Genomic DNA, 23,823 nt, shown 5'->3' with positions numbered 1-23,823 from the left:
GACCTTTGCAAATAAATTTCCAACAACTAACCAACGTACAACCTCCTTTGAATAAAATTTTGACTATAGGAAAATTGAAGTTTTATATTCTGATAATTTCATAACTAAGGTTTTTCTAACACAGTTTTACCTTTATCATCTTTATTCAATAGTTTTTTTTCTTTTTGTCTTAGTATATCTTAAATGATGTATTTCTTTTATTTATTTTTTTTCTGAAGAACTAAGTTGCTTTGCATATAGCTTACAATAAAATGGGCTGTGGTAGTTAATGTCTGGCTTTCGGAAAAATTTAACACTCCCTTTGATCTCTTTTTGGGAGGGAAGTCACTGTTGTTCATCACTTTCCCATCAAGTGGAATGTACAGCTTTAAAAAATAGGTGTGGGAACATTTGCTTATATTTACTTACACAGGTAAGAGTGGTTGTATGAATTATAAAATTCTTATATAGTCTTCTAATGTGAAAATGTCATCAATAATGATAGTGCACATCAAATAGATAGTGATCATAGAGCTTATGTTGAAACAGAAATGAGTACAAAAAGTTGCAGTCAACTTTCCCAGCCCTGAATCTACTACACGTTCAAAGTAGTTTTCTTCAAGGCACCTGTTTGGCTCTCAGACACTGGTTTTTATTTTAAAATTACTTTTTAAGTTATTTCTGTCCTTTTGCTGTATGATGAGAATCCTCAGCTTGGAATGGTGGGAGTGGGGTTGGGGAAACACATTGGAACTACTTGGGGAACTTTTTCAGACAACGCTGTCCCTTGTCTTGCAGTTATAAACCACTGTTCTAGGAAGTGGCATATGGGCTTCATCATTATGGTGACAAAAATAAAAATTTTTTCTAGTATCACTGAATGTATTTTCATGAAGTCATCTGACCTCATTTGCATTATTGCAGATTCTTCCATCTGTATTGTACTTTTTGAAACCTGGTATTTAATAAGTACTATCCCTGCCTGGAATATAAAACCATTTTAGTACCATTCCTTCTGTTATTAAATGTCAAGTTATCTGCTTGGTTTGTGAATGAATTCTTTTTTTTTTTTAATTTTTAAAAGTTTTTACTTAAATTCCACTTAGTTAACATGCAGCATAATATTATTTTCAGGTGTACAATATAGTGATTGAACACTTCCATACAGCGCCCTGTGCTCATCACAGCGAGTGCACTCCTTAATCCCCATCCCTTATTTAACCCATCCCCACACCCACCTCCGTGCTGGTAACCATCAGTTTGTTCTCAATAGTAAGCAGTCTGTTTCTTGGTTTGCCTCTTTCTCTTTCTTTTTTGCCTTTGCTCGTTTGTTGTTTCTTAAATTCCACATATGAGTGAGATCATAAGGTATTTGTCTTTCTCAGACTGACTTATTTTGCTTAGCATAATACTCTCTAGTCCATCCATGTCATTGCAGATGGCAAGATTCCATGTGAAGGCTTTCTTTTGACATACATTTTTCTTTTTCATTTCTTTTTTTTGTGTTTATTTATTTTTGAGAGAGAGAGAGTGTCAGCAGGGAGGGGCAGAGAGAGAGGGAGACACAGAATCCGAAGCAGGCTCCAGGCTCCGAGCTGTCAGCACAGAGCGCAACGCGGGGTTTGAACCCACAAACCATGAGATCATGACCTGAGCCAAAGTCAGACACTTAACTGACTGAGCCATCCAGGTGCCTCTGGCATACATTTTTCTTAATATTCTTCAACTGGTTGGCTCTTTACTTTTTTCCTTTATAACTCTTTAAGCTTCAAAAGCCATGCTTTTCAACTTGGGGAGCACTGAAAAAAGACCAAACTGACTACCTGGGGAGTGAGTCCTTGGCATGACATTTTAAAAAACTGCTTAAGATGATTTAATGTGCAGCCAGAGTTGAGAACCAGTGCTCACAAACCTCCACAGGTTTGTGGAGCTCACATTGAAGTATCTGTCCTGCTAATATTTGTTTTTGTTGATAAAATACAAAAGTAGATTGAAAATACTCCAATAATAACAGATACAGAGAAAAGAGCTTTATTAGGCTTTCTAAAGCAGTGCTTCTCAACTTTGGCCACCATTCATCACTGAGGAACCTTCTAAAATTCCCACTGCCCAACTCTCACTCCAGACCAGTTAACTTATACTCTGGGGGCAGGACACAAGCATCAGCATTTTGAGAAACCTCCTCAGATGATTCCAGTGTATAGCCAAGCCTGGGAAACATTATAAAGATTTGTCATCCCTAAATCATAAAGTGGTGCATGTTTGGTTTTAATTAACACTACCTTGTGCCCTCTTTATTAGCTTTCAGAGCCAGCTGCACCTGTATGAACCCTGACCAGCACCATCAGTAGGATCACCAGGGGTACTTGTTAGAGATGAAAATTCCTGAGCCCTACCCCAGACCTATGGATCGGAAACTCTGTTTCTGTTTTAATAAGCCCCTCCTGTCATCCTGATGCATGCTCAAATTTGGGAACCATTGGATCTATGGCATCACAAAGCGTGTACTCTGCTATATTTGATGATTTGTATTTACTTTTACAGTTCAAACTCAGAGTACTTGTATTGCTTATATATAGATTCATGTTTTTGGTCAACACATGACTTCTCTAGAATGCCCCAGAAAGCTGCTAAGCATTTGCTAAACTTTAGTAAAATTGTCCATTTTCCGTATTACAGCTTGGGAGAGAAACTAGATTGATAATCAAATCCACAGTTAATGATATAATCATTCCTATAGTATATAGTGGAATTCTTTAAGTTAGCAGAATTTAATAATAGTTTATGGTTTACTAAATGCCAGATAGTGTTTTAGCCACTCTTTATGATTTTATGACACCTTTATGAGGTAGATCCCATTATCCTTACTTTGCAGATGAAGAAACTGAGGTATGAGAAGTACCCTCTCAAGGTCACACAGCTTGGGAATGGTGGCCCTGGGATGGGACATAGGAAGTCTTTCTACACAGCCTAGGCCGTGCTGCCATCTTACAGTGAATATGGTGTGGAAACCCCATAATAGCAATAGCTATCTTTATAGAGTTGTAATTGTGGTGGGCACGGTGCTGAGCTAAAAGTAGCTCCATTATTTCAATAAAACTGTGAGTTAGAGGTGTTTGAATGCCACCCACCTCCCCATTCCAGACGAGGAAATTGAGCCCTAGAGGTGAAGTAAGTTGCCTAATGTCGGAATGTATGAGGTAAAGCCACGACTTGAAGCTCTTTTGAAAAAAATTACTGGACTTCTCCTACTTACGAGAAATAGCTAATCTAGCACAGTGGCTAAGTCTGCAAGTATTGCAAGCAGAAAGCTTGGATCCAAGTGCCATTTCTGCCAGTTGGGCTGTGTCCCTGGGCAAATTAATCTCATTTTTCCCATTTGAGAGTCAGACATGATATGTCTTCTAGGATTGTGAAGAGTAAGTGAGGTGAGTATATGTAAATATGTTAAGAACAGAGCCCGACTCACAATAAGCATTCAGTAATGATGACTGCCAGTTTTTTGGTATACAAAAAAATACACTATTTTCTCTGTGCTTCCAGATTTTTAAAGATATTAAATAGTGAATTTATAGTGGTTTTCTCAGATTAACAATTGGACCCAGTGCTTTAAATTTAGAGTTTATTTCACCTGAAAAGATATTTGGAAGTTGAAAGAAAACATGTTGAGAATTTTATTTGAAAATGTAACTAATAAGCTGTTTAATTTTTTCCTGTTTTCTGGCTTTTCAGACACCCTGCATATGCCATTTATAATTAAGAGCAAAGATAATGATCCTTTTTTTTTTTTTTTTTTTTTTTTTTTTTTTTAAGTCAGGAGACTTTAAGTCAAGAATAATTGACTAAAGAAAACATTTCAATATTACCAACAAATGCATGGTATAAAGGTTTTGGAAAATTGTTGTGTAACATTATGGAAAACAATAAACAAAAATAGAATATAGCCTTTTAAAATAAACTATTGAGAAATAATTTATATGCAATAAACTACATCCATTTAAAGAGAATAATTCATCGACTTTTGGCAGACAAAACAACCACAAGACACATTTCTTTCATGTCTAGAAGATTCCTCCTGTCTCTGCAGTGCGCCCCACCGTTTGCTCCAGCCTTGGGCAACCACTGATGTGCTTTTTGTCATCATAGATTGGTTTACATTTTATCTAAGTGGAATCATAATTGCACTATTTTGTGTCTGGCTTCTTTCACTCACTATTGAGATTCATTCATGTGTGTGTCAGTTTCTTCCTTTTTACTTCTGAGTAGTATTCCATTGTATGAATGTTTATCCATTCACCTGTCAATGGCCATTGGCTTTCTTTCCAATTTTTGGCCATTGTGAATATAGCTGCTATGGACATTTACATTCAAGGCTTTGTATGGACATAAATTTTTGTTCCCTTGGGTAAATACCTTGGACATGGAATGGCTTGGTATATATTTAACTTTTAAAGAAACTACCTTACAGTTTTCCAAAGCGTTGTGCCTTATTACTATTCCTACCAGCAGGGCATGAGAGTTACAGTATCTACACATCTCCCACGTTCGGTGCTGGCAGTTTTTGAAAATTTACCCATTCTGGTAGGTGTGGTGTATATGCATTGTGGTGTGCATCTCCCCGAGGACTACTGTGAAGCATGTTACCATATGTTTACTGGCCATTCATACCGCTGATACGATGAAGTAGTCAAAGTCCTTTGCCCATTTGAAAAATTAACTTGTCGGGTTTGTTTTCTTATTCAATTATAAGAATCCTTTATCTATTCTGGATACAAAGTCCTTTGTCACTTATTGCAATATTGTAGCCGTTTTAATTAAATTCCAGTTAACATACAGTTTATTAGTTTCCGGTGTGCAATGTAGCCATTTTAAAATGATATTTGTAACCAGTGACTTTAGGTACTTAAAATTCAATACTGAGCGCTGCCTGTACCACAGAGCGGCTGAAGAGCAAACTGCTAAACCGAGATCTGTCAAGGTAGCCCTATACTTTGTGTGCCCAGCGTCAGGAGGCCAAGGATCCCACAACATACAATCTGTTACCGTAAAAGCCAACAGAGATAACAGCAGAAAATAAACAACTACTAAATAAAGAAGCCTTGCGATGTAGCTTTGCGGATGATAGTGCGCAATCAGGGCTCCTTTGGACCATTTCTTTTTCTTTTCTTTTTTTATTCCTGGGCAGTTATCTAAGAAAGTATTCAAAAGTCACTTCGTTTATCAATATACCATTCTTAGGATAATTATAATATAAACTGTATATAAAATTAAAAATGGGATGATAAACTCATAGAATGTTGGGCTTTTCTGTTTGTCTCCAACTTGGGTCATGTGGCACGAAACAGCTGGGACCAAAGGGCGAGTGACATTGAGGGTCCCAGTGGCACCGCCGCGGGATCTCCCAGAAAACCAGCTCCCGGTGGCGCATGCGCCTCGTGGCCACTCGGCTCCGCCCGCCGGGAGGCGAGGCTTCGTTGCCGTGGTGACCTCTGTAAACGGAGACCCGGGGCTGACGCCGGGACTAGAAATGCGTGGCGGCTGTCGGTGCCTTGGGTAAGTTTGGAGCCTGGCAGCAAGGCAGTTCCCGCGAACTCGTCCTCAAATCTGTTAGGGAGTCAGGGAGCAGCTGAGCCTACTAGGGTTTCTCTTAGACTGAGCCAGCGTTGTCCAGGCTTGCTGAGACGTAGTCCTTCGTCCTTGCTACGATCCGTTCAACAAACATTGAAACGGCTAGTATTGGCAGGCATGGAGCTAGACACTGTGGGTACAAAGTGGACACGGTTCCTGCCTGCAAGGAACTCCTAATCCGGCTGGGGCGGAAGACAGCAGACCCAGGAGTGCCAGTTAGACCGGGCTAAGCCCAGGCTCCAGAAGCAAGGAGTCTGGTGGGAAAGTGCCTGGGTTCTGGGGTCACGCAAACCAGCCCACACCACACTTAACTGTGTGACACTCGGCACATGGACCCCTCAGCGCTTCAGCTTTCTACTCTCTGAAAAGGAAGATGATAATGCTTATTTCATGGGGTTCTTGTTACAACTAGATAGGATATTACAGGTAAAGTGAGTAGCACATTCATGGCATGTAGTTGGTACAGAGTAAATACTTGTTGCATACAAGTAGATATAGTAGCATATGAGTAAGTATTCAGTGTGTCTGGTCAATTGTGAGTTGTCCCAGATGGCTACTAAGACTTTTGAGAAGGAGAAGGAGCTAAGGAGGGACCAGGAAAGGGGAAAGTGACAGGCGATGAGCTGCAGACCTGAAGATGAGGGACCGTTGTGCCATGCCAAGGAATCTGAGTTCTTATTCTGTGGCAGTGAAGAGCCATTAAAGATTCCAAACAGGAAGAGTAGCACACTAAAAGCTGTGTTTTGAAACTACAAGAGGCAGGTAGAAATGGAGTAGAGAAGAGAGAGAGAGACAAGGTATGAGACTGCGGTAATGGAAGAGGTGAGACAGCATAACCAGAGTAGGGTACTGGCAGTGGGAATAGAAGGGAGAGGGTGAATTCAAAAGGCTTAATAACTGTTTACTTGGCAACAGAACATCGAAACCAACTGCATGAGTTGAGTGAGAGGGAAGACTTCAAAGAGTAACTGCTCTGCTTTCTCATCTGTAAATTGCACTTAACTCATAGAGTTGTTTTGAGAAACATGTGAAACAGTATGTGCTGAATCCTTAGGACGGTGCTTGACACATGGTAATCATTCAGAAAACATGGGCTATCATTATTCTTTCCACAGTGGTATTTCACATTGTAAAGTAAAAACTGAGCATCTGTTTTATACGACAACCTCTGAGTCTTAACATGGCCAGCTCTGGCACGCTGCTGCGGAGTGTTTGAGCTGGTGAGACTGAAGACTGACCCTAGAATGTGGTGGATGAATCCAAGTAGTGCCATCTTGGGGACCATTCTCTCTGGTTTCCAGCCAACCTCCTTCTAACAACACATGCCTTTGCACCACTGTGTAACCATGACTCTTTTTTTTCTTTCTACTTCCTCAGGATTGTCTCAAAACTTGACAGTATACTCAATGAGTTGGTTAACAGAATGAGTCATAGGCTGGATCAATGACCCTGAGTGTAATAAAAGAAGATTTAAGATAGTTCTGCAAGTAGACTCCTAAACCTAGCTACTTCAGTTATACGAGATGGGATATGGCTGAGAACACACAAATACGGTGTAGTCATTCTGGTTGGTTACAAGCTGATTATGATGAGTCAGTATATGATGAACCTACCACCTCCCCACCCCAAAAAGATAATGTAATATCAGGCTGCCTTAAAGGAATACAACATTACCACCAGATAAAGTAATAGTTTATCTCTTTTGGAAAATGCCTGGATCCTTCAAAGAAGATACAAAATTGGGAGGGATATTTAATGCATTGGGAAGTAACTTCCTGAGCTATCAGGATGCTGAAAAGAGTTGAAACCAGGTTAGTGAGGAATAATTGAAAGAATTGGGATGCTTTAGCTGGAAATGAGAGGGTCTAGGGAGACAAGTAAAGTTGCTACAATTATTGGTTATGGTACACAGGAACACTTGTATGTGTCCCCAGAAGAACAAGGAGCAAATGGATCTAAATTGCAGGGAGGCAGATTTCAGGTGAGTATAAAATGAACTAAGAACTGGAACTGAGCATTAACCTGCTTACCTGAAATGTTTAAATTGAAGCTGACTGATCATGTTCCTTCATTTTTCCTTTATTCAGGAATGAATACATTTATCCCTTCAATCATTTTATATACTGAGTACCTATGTGCCAGGCACCACTGTTCTTTTTTTTTTTTTTTTAAAGTTTTTGTTTAGTTTTGAAGGAGAGAGAGACAGAGCATGAGCCGGGGAGGAGCAGAGAGAGAGGGAGACATAGAATTTGAAGCAGGCTCCAGGCTCTGAGCTGCCAGCACAGAGCCCGACGCGGGGCTCGAACTCACGAACCGTGAGATCATGACCTGAGCCGAAGTCGGACACTCAGGATGCTCAACCGACTGAGCCACCCAGGTGCCCCCAGGCACCACTGTTCTTAAAACTCTACTGTATTAACTCAATGAGGTCTCAGAACAACCTTATGAAGTAGGTACTAAACTTTGCAGATGAAAATACCAAGGCACAGAGAAGTTAAATACCTGTTGAACACCTCACAGGAGGAGTAAGAGGAGAGCCAGGCTGTAAGCACAGTCAGACTGTAGCCAATTCTCAGCCTGGCCAATACACCAACCTACTTTTCTAATGGTACTGAGCTTGATGTTGTAGATGTGTGATTCTCACGAGTGGGAGGTTGGACTAGATAAGACCTCTTTCAACTCTGAAGATTTCATGGTCACCTTTATTGAGCCCTGGCTGTATTAGAGGGAATTTGTAGTAATTATGGTAAAAACAACTACGATTTTTGAGTACCTACTATGTGCTTTATATGAACCCCTGGTCCTTAACCCAGGTTCTTCTCTTTGGCTACACAAAAGAATTACATAGGGAGTGAGACCTTGAGAATGCCATGCTGTGAAAGTTTTCCGAAGTGATTCTAAAGTGCAGCCAGAGTTGAGAACTATAGGTATAAAAGATCTCATTTAATACTTAGAATGACTCTGCCAGGCAACCCTACAGTCCCCATTTTACATATAAAAGGACTAAGGGTTAAGCGATGCTGGGGACTTGGCCCTTGGCCAAGCTAACCTATACCCTTGGCCAAACTAGGATGTGGACCCAAGCCTTTCTGGCTCCAAAGCCTCATCAGGTTACAGTACAACTTCCCAATCCCTTTATTATAAACAACCCAAACCTAACCTAAGAAACAAATAAAAACCACCTTATTCCATCTCAGCATTTACACTGCTAATCTCCACATCAGGACCCTACTCAGTTGCCTTTTACAGGTTCTTCAGCCACCCTTTCTGAAACAACAACAACAAAAACTAAGAAAGGATCTCAAATAGTTTAATTTTTTGTCCAGTATTGTTAGTTCAGAACACTGGGAAAATTGCTTGGCTTCCAGTATTTTCTTCCATACTGTAGACAACTTGATATTAACTGTGTTTCTGATATTAAAATTTATTGCTTGGTAATGTTAACCACTTGAGGAGTATATTGTTTGTAACAGAATAGGATAAAGAGTGTACTTTTGTCTTGATACCAATTTACCTTTGATTGTGGTTTAAATCCTTTGTTTACAGAGTGATGTTACCATGATTGTTACTGTATCTGTTACCATAATTGTTTACTATAATTGTTTCTTTCCCACTTTATAATTAACTTGTAAGTAAATTTATTAGGTCTTATAAGCTCTTTATTAGAATATATGTATCCAGGTAATGTTCAGTTACAGTATGGTAAAAATAAATGTATTTAGAAAAAAGAAGACTCAGAAAATGATCTCATGAAGCTTTTATTGGTAGGAAGCAGAAAACTATGATATTTGTTTATTTATTTGCTTAAATTTTTAAAAAGTTTCTTTATTTTGAGAGAGTAAGCAAGTGGGGGAGGAGCAGAGAGAGAGAGAGAGAGAGAGAGAGAATCCCAAGTAGGCATCTCACTGACAGTGTGGAGCCCGATGTGGGGCTTGATCTCATGAACCGTGAAGTCATGACCTGAGCCGAAACCAAGAGTTGGATGTTTAACCAATTAAGCCACCCAAGCGCCCCCAAAACTATGAGATTTAAGTCATTGAGAAGTACATGACCTACCACTGCTGGCTTTGAAGGGGGCCATGAGCCACGTGGCCTCTGGAAGCTTAGAAAAACTCCTAGCCTATAGTCAACAAGGAAACAGGGACTTTAGTCCTACAACCATATGGAACTGAATTCTGCCAACAACCTAAATAAGCCTAGAAATAGATTTTCCCCAGAGCCTTCAGAAATGAAGGCAGCTCCGCCAACACTTTGTTTTTGATCTTGTGAGACTCTGGGAAGCAGCGAACTGTGCCTAGATTTCTGACCCCCAAAAGTGTGAGGTAAGAAATGGGTGTTATTTTAAGCTGCTAACTTTGTATGGTGGCAATAGGAAACCAGAGAAGTACCTGTTTATAGACTGAAATGTTATTGAAATTTGCAGACTAAAAGTTATCTTTTGGTTCTTAATTGACTAGCAACAATAGAATATCAGTTTACTTTTGTCAGTAAACCCAATGACTGCTTTGCTCCACTTATTTGGAGCCTGCATCACATGGCAACTTAGAGGATAGTTTATTTTCATTGAAATAATTTAAATGTTTTTTTTTTTTTTTTTATCAAGGATATCTTTAGCTATAGTCAGCCTTCATTCAGGACTTTCAGACCATCCTCTTTCTAGTCAGCCTCGGATCTGGAGCAGTGGTTTAGAGAAGTGTATTCGAAGACTGTCATAAAAGAGAATTGTCAACTTTTTCTTAGATTGTAAAGTATTTAAGGTCAAGGGCTCTATATTGCTCATTTTTGTATCCTCCGCAGTGACTAGAATACCATTTGCATATAAATGTGCTCAGTAGTTTCAAGAATTGAATTGATTTACAGTATGAAGAACCTTGAAATGGAGGGAGAAAATGGCATTTAGGTATGTTTGTAGCTACTACCTAAAGAAATTTACTCAAGGTGTATGATAATCTGCAACCAAGCTGCAATAACCAATATGACCTTGCCATATCAATTTTTAAAAATTCTTTATTATAATTAAATATTTATTTTCAAATCATCAACTTGTATAAATGTAGAAAGCAGTCTGCATATCCAATCTGGAAGGGAAGGGAAATTCACTGGATCATTGAATTTGGATTTTAAAGATCTTGCTATGTAAAATGTTTCTATCATTTGATTCCTACACACCTCCCAACCCCAGTAGGCTTGTGTTTCACAATCAGGTGAGAGGAAGGAAGGAAGAAAAGGAAGAAGGAAGAAAGAAGAAAGGGAGAACAACTTAAAAAAAAAAAAGGAACACACGACATACTTTTTGAAAAGTAAAACGTCATCTTAATAACCCAGAAAAATGGCTCCAAAGTACTAAACACAAAATTTAATAACATAAGTGTCATTTTAAGACCTATCTTTCTTGATAATAGCTTTTAAGGAAAACATTTAGACCCTGCTCTATTGTCCCCCAAATCAAGACAGGGCATCATTATGATGTCACTGCCGAAAACAGATGGAATGACCCCCAAGGTCCAAAGGAAGAGAGGTGGGGTTCATACTGCACTCTCAGCTGACCATGTGGTGTGTATCCTATCTGCTCTGGGCATCCAGTCTTTTTTCAGAGACCAGGAAGGGATAAAGATGCACTAGTTCAGTTAATTTTCATAGCAGCCTTGTAAGCCTTGTAAGTTGTTTCTTCTTCGTTATCATTTACAATTGAGGAATTAACGTAAAGGATTATTAACTAGTAATATGGCAAAACTGAGATTCAAACCTGAAATGAACCACAAAATCTGATTCAAATAGAGCTGCCAGCCATGCCATAACAGAATGTTGAGGAAATATGTGATGTTTAGTGTGGAGAAGCGAAGACCTTAGAAGGAAGATAGAGCAGTTGCTTTCAAAGACGTAAGGAAGTGCAACTGAGAGAGCACAGGGAAAACCTGCTTTGCCACTCCCCTCCTTAAAACCTTAAGGTGGCTTTCAGTTGCTATAGAAATAAGTTCTAAACTTCTTAGCAAAACTTAGAGATAGTTCTACAATCTGCTACCGACTTCCTCCTCACCGTCCATTTCACTCTCCCACTCTACAACAGATTGCTTTCAGCCCTTCACAGACACAACCCTCTTTCTGAACTTCCCCCTGCCTAAAACACTCTTTCCAATCTATGCCTGATCAACCTTTACTCACCACCTCCTCCTTAACCCCAGGACATGATTTAATCATCTGGCTAGGCATGCCTACAGGACCCTATTCTTTCCTTTTTGTAGCACTGATTGCATTTTAATTGCTCATTTAATATCTTTCTTTCTAAACAACAAGTTCCACAAAGTTAGGAATCACATCTCTAGTTCAGTACTGTAATTTAGTGCCTACTGTAAGACTTGATACATAGCAGGTGCCCTGAACAAATATTTTTTAATTGAAATTAATTAGTAACACCAAGGGGATTAAATGATGGGAAGAGGAAATGGAGGGATGAGCCAAAAAAACAAAAACAAAAACAAAAACAAAAAAACCAAAACAGGTGGCAGAGGTTTAACTTTAATGATGGAATATTCTGAGGAAACATGGACTGGCGTGACATTTCACTGTGGACTTCTGAAAAACCAGAGGGAAGCATGGTAAGTTTGCCTAGAGAAAGGGACTAGCTGACTATATTCTGCCATTCTGCAGGTCTCTGCTGGCTGCTCTCCGTCCTGCTGGTGAAGTCATCTCAGATACTGTGCATACATAGTGATCAACACACATGGTATTTGGTGCTTGTGGAATTTGTTAGGTGAGAAATATCTGTAAAGGACTTTTATTTTATAGCTGTGTCCCTTTCTTTTTCTCAATTTTGTGCTTACAGGGGAAATGAAGGAACCAGGTGATCAGGACACTGATGGGGGGAAATTAGATGGATCAAAGAGTGATGGAAGGCAGTCTCAGAGCTCCTCTAAATCTGCATCAAGATGTAAGTAAAGATTATAATATACCCTTAGGCTTTTACTAAATTTAGGTAAAACCATTTTTAAAGAGTTTTTAAGTTTATACAGCAGAAATGGTTTACTTGTTTCGTTCTATTGCTAAATTCTAAGTTCTTTAAAAGGGCAGAGACTGTGTTTTAACCATTTAATCTCCAGAGCCTGACACATAGAAGTTACTATCATCTCTATGTTGATAATGATCTCTCTGCAAACCTGGTCTTGCTCTCTCCTGTGAGTCTTTACTGAACTTTTCTAATACAGTATAGTAGAAAGAGCTGGACTTTAGGTTTGAGGCCTGGGTCTACCACTTAGAGACACTTGATCTGGAATAAATTATTTTACCTCTTTGAGCCTCAATTTTCTCACCCATTAAGATGATAATTGTGAGTAGTTTGAGGATTAAATTGGATAACATATATAGAAGAATATCATATACTGCAAATAAAACAGAAATACTCTGATACCAAAACCAGACAAAGACATTACAGAAGAAGAAAACTGCAGACCAATATCCCTGATGAAACTAGACGTGAAAATCCTCAACAAAATATTAGCAAACCACATTCAGTAATACCTTAGAAGAATCATTCACCAGGATCAAGTGGGATTTATTCTCAGGATGTAAGGATGATTCAATATTTGCAAATCAATTAACGTGATACATCATATTAACAAAATGAAGGATGAAAATCATATGAATACCTTAATAGATGCAAAAAAGCATTTGACATCCAGAATCCAACATCTCTCAACAAACTGGGCTTAGAGAGAACATACCTCCACATAATAGAGGCCATGTATGAAAAAAATCCATGGCTAACATCATATTCAATGGTGAAAAACTGAGAGCTTTTCCTGTAAGATCAGGAACAGGATGAGGATGTCCACTCTCGCCTCTTTTATTCAACATAGTACTGGAAGTCCTAGCCACAGAAATTATACAAGAAAAAGAAATAAGAGACATCTATATTGGTAAGGAAGAACTCAAATGGTCACTATTTGCAGATAACATGATACTATACATAGAAAGCCCTAAAGATTTCACAAAAAAACTTTTAGAAGTAAAAAATGAATTCAGTAAAGTGGCAGGATGAAAAATTAATACCCAGAAATCAATTGTGCTTCTATACACTAATAATAAAATAGTAGAGAAATTAAGAAAATAGTCCCATTTACAATTACACCAAAAAGAATAAAATACCTAGGAATAAACTTAACCAAAAAGGTAAAAGACCTGTACTTTGATAAGTATAAAACATTGATGAAAGAAATTGAAGAAAACTCCAACAAAAGGAAAGATATGCTAGACTCTTGGATTGAAAGAATTAATATTGTTTAAATGTCTACATTATCCAAAACATTTTATAGATTCAATGTAATTGCTATCAAAATACCAACAGCATTTTTCACAGAACTAGAACAAAAAATACTAAAATTTCTAAGGAACCACAAAAGACCTTGAATAGTCAAATCAATCTTGAAAAGAAGAAAGCTGGAGGTATCACAATTCCAGATTTCAAGATATACTACAGTAATCAAAACAGTATGTTACTGCCACCAAAATAAACACATAGATTAATGGAACAGAATAGAGACCAGAAATAAACCCATGCTTTTATGGTCAATTAATCTGTGATAAGGGCAGCAAGGATAGACAATGGGGAAAACACAGTCTTTTCAACAAATGGTGCCAGGAAAACTGGACAGCTACATGCAAAAGAAGGAAACTATACCACTTTCACTTTCTTACACCATACAAAAAAATGAACTCAAAATGGATTAAAGACCTAAATGTGAGACCTCAAACAATAAAACTCCCAAAAGAAAATAGAGACAGTAATTTCTTTGACATCAGCCATGGCAACGTTTTTCTAGGTATGTCTCCTAAGGCAAGGGAGACAAAAGCAAAAATAAACTATTGGGACTATATCAAAATAAAAAAAACTTTTGCAGAGCAAAGGACACCATCAAGAAAATCAAAAGGCAACCCACTGAATGGGAGAAGATATTTGCGAATGATATATCCAATAAAGGGTTAATTTCTGAAATATATAAAGAATTATACAACTTAACACACAAAAAAACCCAAAACAACCTGAAGACCTGAATATTTTTCCAAAGAAGGTATACAGATAGCCAACAGATACATGAAAAGATGCTCAATATCACTCATCACGAAGGAAATGCAAATCAAAACCACAACGAGATAGCTCCTCACACCTGTCAGAATGGCTAGACGCAAAAAGATAAGAAACAAGTGTTGGCAAGGATGTGGAGAAAAAGGAACCCTTGTGCACTGTTGGTAGAAACATAAATTGGTACAGCTACTGTGGAAAACACTATGGAGATTCTCTCCACAGAGACTCTCAAAAATTAAGAATTGAAATACTTATTATCCAATAATTCTACTACTGGGTATTTACACAAAGAAACCAGAAATACTAATTTGAAAAGATCTATGCATGCCTATGTTTATTGCAGAATCATTTACAATAGCCAAGATATGGAAGCAACCCAAGTGTCCATTGATAGAGGAATAGATAGAGAAGATGTGATACACACACACACACACACACACACACACACACACACACACACACTGGAATATTACTCAGTCATAAAAAGATGAGATCTTGCCATTTACAACAACATGGATGGACCTAGGGGGTATAATGCCAAATGAAATAAGTTAGAGAAAAAAAAAGATCATATGGTTTCATTTATATGTGAAATCTAAAAAGAAAACAAATGAATAAACAAAAAGAAGAATCAGGTGATCATATGATTACTATAGCTACAAGGTATAATTTAATGTCTTATTTAAATCTTATGAATTTGAATGTTTTTAACACTAACTTTTCCCAGTAAGGTCCATTATGAAACCAGAAAGTAAATGAATAAATAAAAAGCAGAATCAGACCTATAAATATTGAGAACAAACTGATGGTTGCCAGAAGGGAAGTGGGTGGGGAATGGGCAAAATGGGTGAAGGGGAATGGGAGATACAGGCTTTCAGTTTTGGAATGAATAAGTCACAGGAATAAGTCACAAAAGGCATAGCATAAGGAATACAGTCAATGATATTGTAATGGCATTGTATAGTGACAGATGGTAGCTATATTTGTGATAAGCATAACATATAAAATTGTTGAATCACTTTGTTGTACACCTGAAGCTAATGTAACACTGTATGTCAACTATACTAAAAAAATAGAATAAAATGTGAGGAATTGTGTAAAAGAATTTTTAAAAAATGGCTTGCTCTTTCTGACAGGGCATCATGGTGTTAGGTGTCATAGGGGAGTCTTGACTTTTGTAGCTCTAATCCTAAATACAGTTTCAGAAATATAATTTTGATTATTCACCTAGAGGAGACCAGGTCCTGGGGAAATCAGTTCATTCACAAAATTGACATTACACTATTTCAATGTATCTGAGACATATCTGGTAAATCCATAATTTCTCCATATCATGTTTTATTTGAGGTGTTTATCTCCTCTTGCTTGGACTCAAGCCTTTCTGTTCAAGTCTCTCTCCATACCACCACTATAATTATCTTTCCAAAAAACATGGTTATATCATTGTCTTCGAAACTGTTAGTCTGCTTCTTGATTTTCCATTTCCACTTTTCTCCACTCCCTAATTTCTGACCCAGGATTGTCTACCTTTTGGTGTCCAGTCCTTTGCAGCATTTTCCTAGGTGGATGGATTTAATAATAATGACCCTTTGTCTAGCACTGCCTCAGGATCTCCCCTTCTATGTCAGATCCTTACAGGGGATGGCCTGTCAAGTGTGGTCTGACCTTGCACTCAGCTCATAAATTAGTTCATATATTGTGGTTCTTAGTATCCCAAATGATAACCTGAAGTAATTTGCTGGTATCCTGAAACCCTTTTTCTTGGTCCTGTGAGAAGAGGTATCTCTTCTGGTTTGGCCACATTCCTGATAGCTCCCCCATACACGCTTTTTTTTTTTTTTTTTTTGGCCTGGAGACCTGACCCTGTTCTCAGGCTTGCTAAAATATGAGCAACTTCTTACCCTTTGGAATTCTCAAGCAGAGTGAACCAGTTTCTGGGTTGTTCACTAAGTAGAGAGATTAAAGTTGACTCTTCCCATACTCAATAAGAGGTAGAGTTTCTCCATTTGGTAATAGAATGATTTTGGTTTTGCTAATTTTCTCTATTGTTTGCTTGCCTTTTATTTGATTGGCTCTTGCTTTTATTTTTATTATTTCTATGACTTCTATTTTCTTTTTTGCTTTTTCTAGATTCTTGAGGTCTGAGTTTTGACTTTTCTTCTTTTCTTATATGTACAAAAACTATACATTTCCCTCTAACCATAGCCTTAGCTGCATCCCACAAATTTGGATATGTTATATTTTAATTATAACTTAGTTTAAAATATTTTTAAATTTCTTTGTTGGTTTCTCCTTGATCCACACATTATTTTTAAATGTTTGATTTCCAAATATTTGTAGGTTTTCCAGATCTTATCACAGTTTATTTTTAATTTACTTCTGTTGTGATCAGAAAATATGAGCTACTTTGGAAATAAGAAAATGTTGAATTCAAGATTTAGAAATTATTAAAACAAATTACTTTTAATAGCTGCTATGAAAGAGGATTACAAACTTTTAGAAGATGCCACAGAAGAAACATTTACCGAAGGGAGAGAATCACGTTTAGGCGATGATGATTATTCTATGGAACAATTGGAAGGAAGTTCAAGTTCATTTCAAGACGACTATGTGGAGAGCATTGCAGGTAAGTGTTACTAGTTTCCTATCTGTAATTGTCACTGTTTTAAAGACAAATTGCCCCAAATGAACAGTTATAAATCCATAGAAATAAAAATTTTCAGGATATTTTGCAGTGATAAAAGTAAGAGCTTGGAACATATTCTAATAGGGTAGCATCTCTGGAGCTGTAGATTACATTTCTGAGGATCACATACAGGACTCTCATACTTGGTTTTCTGGGGGTTGGATGATCTCAGGAGTGCTCTACCCTGGATTAGTGAATTATAACTCTCCTTTGGAACTGATTGGGAGTTGCTGTTTGAGACTGCAAAACCATGACCAGAGTTCAGCATTCACCTTTTGTTGATTTCTCTTCCTCCCAAGCACAGGGCCATGTTGGTTCCTCTTCCCATGCTCACTGGTAGGTAGCATCCCATGTTCAGGCCACTTGTAGTACTGCTAGAGTATTGCGGGGTACGTATATTCCTCCTGTCTTTGTGAAATACAATTTTAGGACTCACCAGATGCTCTTTTTAGTTAAAATATTTTATTTTTTTAGAATCTCGGTATATGGAAACCCCAGCTCCAGACTCAGAAAGGGCAGAGGAGGAAGTTAAGAAGAAAATATCAGAAAACTTCTTCTATGATTATGCAGAGCTGATTTCGATGCCTTTTGTGACTCCGGATTCGAACATACCACTGGATCTTCTCACACTTGTGTATCCACTCCAGTTACATATGTATAATTTTTGGATTTCAATTTCTTAGGTCAGGGATCGGCAAACTGTAGCCCATGGACCAAATCTGGCCTCCGGTCTATTTTCCTAAATAAAGTTTTATTGGAACACAGTAATTCTCACTCATTTTCATTTTATATGTGGCTGCCATCACACTACAAGGGCAGAATTAAGTAGTTATAACAGAAGTCACCTGGCCCACAAAGCCTAGAATATGTACTATCTGGCCCTTTATAGAAAAAGTTTGCCGATCCCTGTCTTAGGTAATTCTAAGAAGCTTGGCCCTTAGAGAAGCTGAGACAGAAATACGGGACCTTAATTTAAACTAACCTTTCGTTGATGCTAAATAACCATAAAGAGAAATGATACTTTTCTGGCTGTTCTCTCATGAGACATGATGTAAAGGAGATCAAAAGGCCTCTTATCCTGGTTTACATCCTCTACCAGGCTGGCATCCCTTTCTCAATGCCTACCAAGTTAAAATCATTGATTTCTTAAAACACTGATACAATTGTCAGACATTAGTACTTACACATTATTTGTCAGATGAGTATCAGAGAAGACAACCCTGAGGAAGTAGGGCACAAAATAACACACTTTAATTGGTCTGGAGAATAAGAGTCCATGAAGAATTGTAAAGGTGGGGATGATTAACAAGGGGATTTAGGGTTTGCTGTCACTGTATGATGTTAGGTTTGTAAGGTGGTTAGGAAAATATTTCCATTAATGCTCTTGGCTAGCAGTTTGGTATGCCTACCTTCAGATGACCACCACATGGCCTGAAACACTGACTGGCCTCTTATAAAAGTGTGCTTAAAGAGGAGGGTGGTGTACTCACTGACTCAGTTTTGGTTTTCATATAAAAATAGAACATGTTATTATAGCTTCTGTTTCAATCCCAGGTGTAACTAGAACTAATTCACCTTGAATCTTATAACCTGGAATTTTCTCTTTTGAGGACTTCTTTCGTATATGTCATCTTTGGACAAGTTGTTGATAGAAGTTATGCTGTTGCCTTCCTTCTAGCCTATTTGTTTCAAATGAGGTGGTTTAGCAGTCACCTGGAAGATTTTCCTGAAATACACATGCTCTGATACCTTTCCTGGACCTACTGCATCATTTCTGTGTATAGAGGGACTTGGGCACATGTAGTCTGAAAAAGTTTACCAAGTACTTTTGATTGTGTTGCCCTCTCCCAGCCCCCAACACTGGAGACTTGTTGCTCCAGGATACAGGGATCTCTGTATTAGAGAGATATGCTGCGATTCCAGATAACAAGTCAGAGTGACCTTGACTTTTGACTCGATATATGAATTACCTCTACTGACGCTGGATGAGTGGCTGTATCTGCTATAGACTTTTCATGAACACTTTCAAAGCTAAGGAAGTCACAAATTCTGGATAGCTCACATTATTAGCTCTTGCAGGCCTTGAATCAAAAGCTGCCTCTCTGGAACATCTTGCATTAGACAGTTCTACTCTCCAGGGTTGGAACAAATATGATCTCTATTTCTTGTGAGAAGCTCCAAGGAGAAGTTAGCTGTCATGTATCCCCTACACAATCCTTTATACTTTATTAATTCAATTGAGTCAACTTCAGTTTCAAAGTTCAGTGTCTTGTAAGTCAAGAAATGTGTCATGTATTACATATTACCTAAACCATAGCATAATTTATACAAGATGTATTTAAACACAATTTTAAAGTGAGGGTCCTAGATGCTCATGAACAGACAGTGAAGGCCCTGGGTCTCAGATAGGAAGTTAAGAAAATGCAAACCAGAAGACAGGGTGGGATAAAGCAGAAAGGAGTTGAAGGTATAGCAGAACACAATTTAACATCTTCAAAGCTCTGGTTAGGGGATCCGCTGTCATCTGGGGTTAAAAGGGAAGGATCAGACTCTAGTTATACATTAATTAATTCATTAATTAATGCATCCAAGAAATGTTTATTGAATGCCTCATAGGCTCAATGCCTATGAATGTGCAGTCACTAGGCATTCTAGGAAGTAGAGATGAGCTATGAGAAGAAGCAGGTTGTAATTTGGAGGGGGAGAGTTTGGGAAGTTACAGTCTCACCCATTCTGCATTTGAAAGGGCCTTTGATCAGAACAGCAGCAGGTAAAAGGGAGTCCTACTCTACCCTGAAATTAGAGATGTTAATACCAGATAAGTGATTTCCAACTGTCACCCAAGACAGTGAAGAGATGGTAGCCATTTCCACTCTCAGTTATTGACACACTATTAGCCCTCCAAGTGCTACACTGGCACTGGGAAAAGAGGAAGGAAGAGGAGGAAAGAAAGGTGAGAGCAGCAGTTTGGGGAAAGGGAAAAGGAAGGTAGGGGAAACTTCCTGCCCATACCAGGAAGATGAGGAACATGTGGATCCCATTCTTTATTTGTAAGGAGGCCTCAGTACCCATGAGGTCTGAATAGCTTCATCAAGATCTTTGGATCACATGTTCATTTGCATTTCTTTCTTTTTTTTTTTTAAGTTTTAAGTTTGTTTGTTTGTTTGTTTGTTTGTTTGTTTATTTATTTAGAGAAAGAGCATGAACAGGAGAGGAGCAGAGAGAGAGAGGGAGAGAGAGAGAATCTCAAGCAGGCTCTCCTCACTGCCAGTGTGGAGCCTGACATGGGGCTCAAACCCACAAACTGTGAGATCATGACCTGAGCTGAAACTGAGAGTTGGACGCTTAATTGACGGAATCACCCAGAAATTATATATAAAAATTAATTTTAGGTGTTCGTGTCTTTAGTGAGTTGATAAAATTCCCTTTTCTTGAACAGATAAAAAAGCCCTGAAATATTCTGTCTCTTTTTCAATTTAACTCTTAGACAATGAGGTAAGTATAATTATGTATAGTTGGTTAATAGTTTGTATATACCTCACAATTCAAATTGCATTAATTAAAATTTTCTCCTTTTTTACATTCTATATATTCTTGCTAATAATTCTACATAGTTTTTTCTCTAAAAATATTCACTTACAAATAAAAATAATCCTCTAAAATCAGAATTTATTTTTTTAAACAAGGGCAAGAAATAAAGATTTCTCCAGTGATCCTTTAACTTTTGTGTTCAATGGTAACTCTTAGAAAATAAGAAACCATCTACTTAAGATATACTATGTAATATGTTTCTTTTGCAAACTATAATGTTTTGATAGATTAACCTCATTTAACTTACTTATTACATTTATATCTTAGGTTATATTAATTTGAACTTGAACTTGAATTAATTTGAACAATGTACATTTAAAAGATGTCTTATAAAAACTTCGATTATTTTAACCTTTATTTTGAATTAGTGCAGATTTACTGTATAGCATTAATATGCACACACACACACACACACTCATCTATACACCTATACATATTAATGCACTCAGAAAGGAAATGTTAGCATATTTATTATATATACTTATATACCATATACTATTTAGTCCATTTTCATAATTCATATGAATTAAATTTCAATTATATTTATGTAGATTTATTACAACATGTAATATTACTGGTGTTTCAGGATTTCAAAACGTGTCAGAATTTTAAACAGCTGGTCTTTCAACATCAAGAGGCCTTTTTGATACTTTTACTTTTATAAAATTAATCTGCTTTCAGGATTTCCCTGGGAAAATTAAAATATTGACTAAATCAGAGTATGAGGATTTTCACTTAATTTGAAAGCAAGGTTGCGTTAGTGACAAATAAAAAACTCTGAGTTTCAAAGTAAAATGCAACTACTTCAACACTGAGTCTTTATTGAAGGGCACAGAGTTTAAAAACATATTTATTACATTGCGTTTCCTGTCTCTAGAATGGTTACTTTGTGTCACTTCTTTTCCTTAACAATATTCCCTCAGTCATTCCTTTGGTTATGACTGTAGAAAGCGGGCCAACCTAAAACTTCTGGACAGCAGTACTGTGATGTACATCGCTGGGAACCAGCTGATCCTTTTGAATTTGAAAACCAAGGAACAGAACTACCTGCGAAGTAGCAGTGGTAGAGGAATTGGTGTTATTGGGGTACGCTGTTAGCGACTTCGGAAAAAATTCCATCCTTTTGTTTGCTTCTTCTGTGGACCAGCCAGGCTGTCAGATGCCAATACCATGGGCAGGATGCCACAATTGCAGGAGATGCAATTCTAAGGCATTTTCAAGTCAACAATTGCAACCACTCCATTCATTGACATTGTCTCTGTGCAGTATCATACTATCACATTAATAATACTATCATTTTACCAATACTTATGTTGCAGATAAGGACACTGGGGCTAATAGAGGGTAAGTGGCTTCCCACAGCCATCAAGTTTTTACATATTAATGCTATGTTGCTATTCTGCAAAAATACTCAAATGAATGGCACAGATGATAATTCAAATAATAAATAGAGACAAGTGCCAGATAAGATATAAGTATATGGTTGCACATTAAGAGATCAAGTATAGATTGTACGTTCAATAATTTTGAGCAGCTGACAGAAGGACTTGTATGTGATTTGAGGCTGTCTCTTCCTTCCTCTTCAGGTGCCTGTCTCCATCAGTCACCTTTTTTCTTGTACCTTCAGCCTCTACTTCCTTAGGGTTTTCATCCTCAGCATTAAAGCACACTAAATCAACTTGTTCTCATCTTAAAAGTCTCCTCTCTAACCATGTATTCTCTTTACACTGACTTGATCTTCCCTTCAAAGCCAAGCTTCTGCTGTCTTTTTCCCTATCACCGCACTGAAATTGCCCTTACTAAAGTGACCAATGGCCCTGAATAGCCAAATCTGAAGAATACCTTTCTAACTGTATCTTATCTGACCTCTCAATAGCAATTGGCCCCATGATTGCGCTTTTATCTTGACCTTTTGCTTTTTACTCTGATTCTTAAAAGTAGGTGATCCTTAAAAGTCCCTAGACCTTCTCTCACCAATAACAGCCTGAGAAGCACATCTTGGTGTCTTTAGAGTCATGAGAGGGCACCTGTTCAGATTAGGCTGCGTGAGACATGGAGAGGAGGAGAAATATGCAGGATTTGGGGCTCATACAAGCTACACTTCTGTAGCAGACATTCAAAGGGTTTTTAGAAGGATCATGAACCAAATAGAAGTCTGCCCTGCTCTTGCCCTGCCTGTCAGATGTGAGCAGCCCATTCAGAACTAGAAGGTGTAGGGGTGACATCACCATACCCTGTGGAGGTGGAGGGCTTCTGGCAGAAAGGCTGATGCAGCTCCAACAGAGAGACTGGGCCAAGCTAGCAGGGAGTAGTGGGAAATGCTCTTGAGTAGACTAGATGGTAGGGTAGCTTACCTGGTAGGATATTTAGATTAGAAGTGGAGATGAGTGGAGAGGTTTGGAAGATTCTTGCTCTGAGAAGCGAAGCAGGAAGATGAATGGGAATGGAGAAGGTAAGGAAAATCAGAGATCCACAAATAGAACTTAGACTGGCTACGGAAACAGGAAATGGTGCGATGGAAGGGTGAAGGAGAGTCTCATGTTTCTGTCTTCCTTGATCATCTATGTATATATAGCAGGTGTAAATAGTAAAGTCCCTGTCCTCAGCAAGAATTTATTATACTACATTGTGAGTCCAACACTAACTCAGAACATGCAGGGATTTAAGTGAAGAAGCGTTCGTGACCTCTATGAATTCAAAGAGTTCAAAATTCACCCAAAGAGACAGGACTCATATCAAAAAGCAGAAAAACCAAAAAACTAGAGGCATAAAAGTACATGATCCTGTGGCACCAGCTGTATGCAAACACAGGCCTAGCATTAGGGTTGCAGGTTCCATGGAGGGAAGTCAGTCAGGGGCC

The 23,823-nt window shown here is 38.0% G+C and overlaps 1 protein-coding gene across 4 annotated transcripts in view; it reads left to right on the top strand.

Moving 5' to 3' along the window:
- Positions 1–5,432: 5,432 nt before the first annotated feature.
- The window catches only part of CFAP44 (cilia and flagella associated protein 44), a 151,116-nt gene continuing 132,725 nt past the window's right edge, over positions 5,433–23,823 (top strand). For 3 of the 4 annotated variants that reach the window (XR_006207062.1, XM_042954859.1, XM_042954861.1), the window contains exons 1-5: positions 5,433–5,532; positions 12,431–12,535; positions 17,157–17,312; positions 17,847–18,006; positions 21,887–22,049. Coding sequence is in view for 3 of the 4 variants with exons in the window: in XM_042954859.1 (XP_042810793.1) it covers positions 12,436–12,535; positions 17,157–17,312; positions 17,847–18,006; positions 21,887–22,049 (579 nt within the window). In the remaining variant the exon portion in view is untranslated. Of the gene's footprint in view, positions 5,533–12,045; positions 12,332–12,430; positions 12,536–17,156; positions 17,313–17,846; positions 18,007–21,886; positions 22,050–23,823 lie in introns of those variants that run through there. The other variant, XM_042954860.1, reaches the window with a different exon arrangement.

This window comes from Panthera leo, chromosome C2, assembly GCF_018350215.1.
Source record: "Panthera leo isolate Ple1 chromosome C2, P.leo_Ple1_pat1.1, whole genome shotgun sequence".
NCBI lineage: Eukaryota > Metazoa > Chordata > Mammalia > Carnivora > Felidae > Panthera > Panthera leo.
This window is presented reverse-complemented; position numbering and strand designations above follow the sequence as displayed.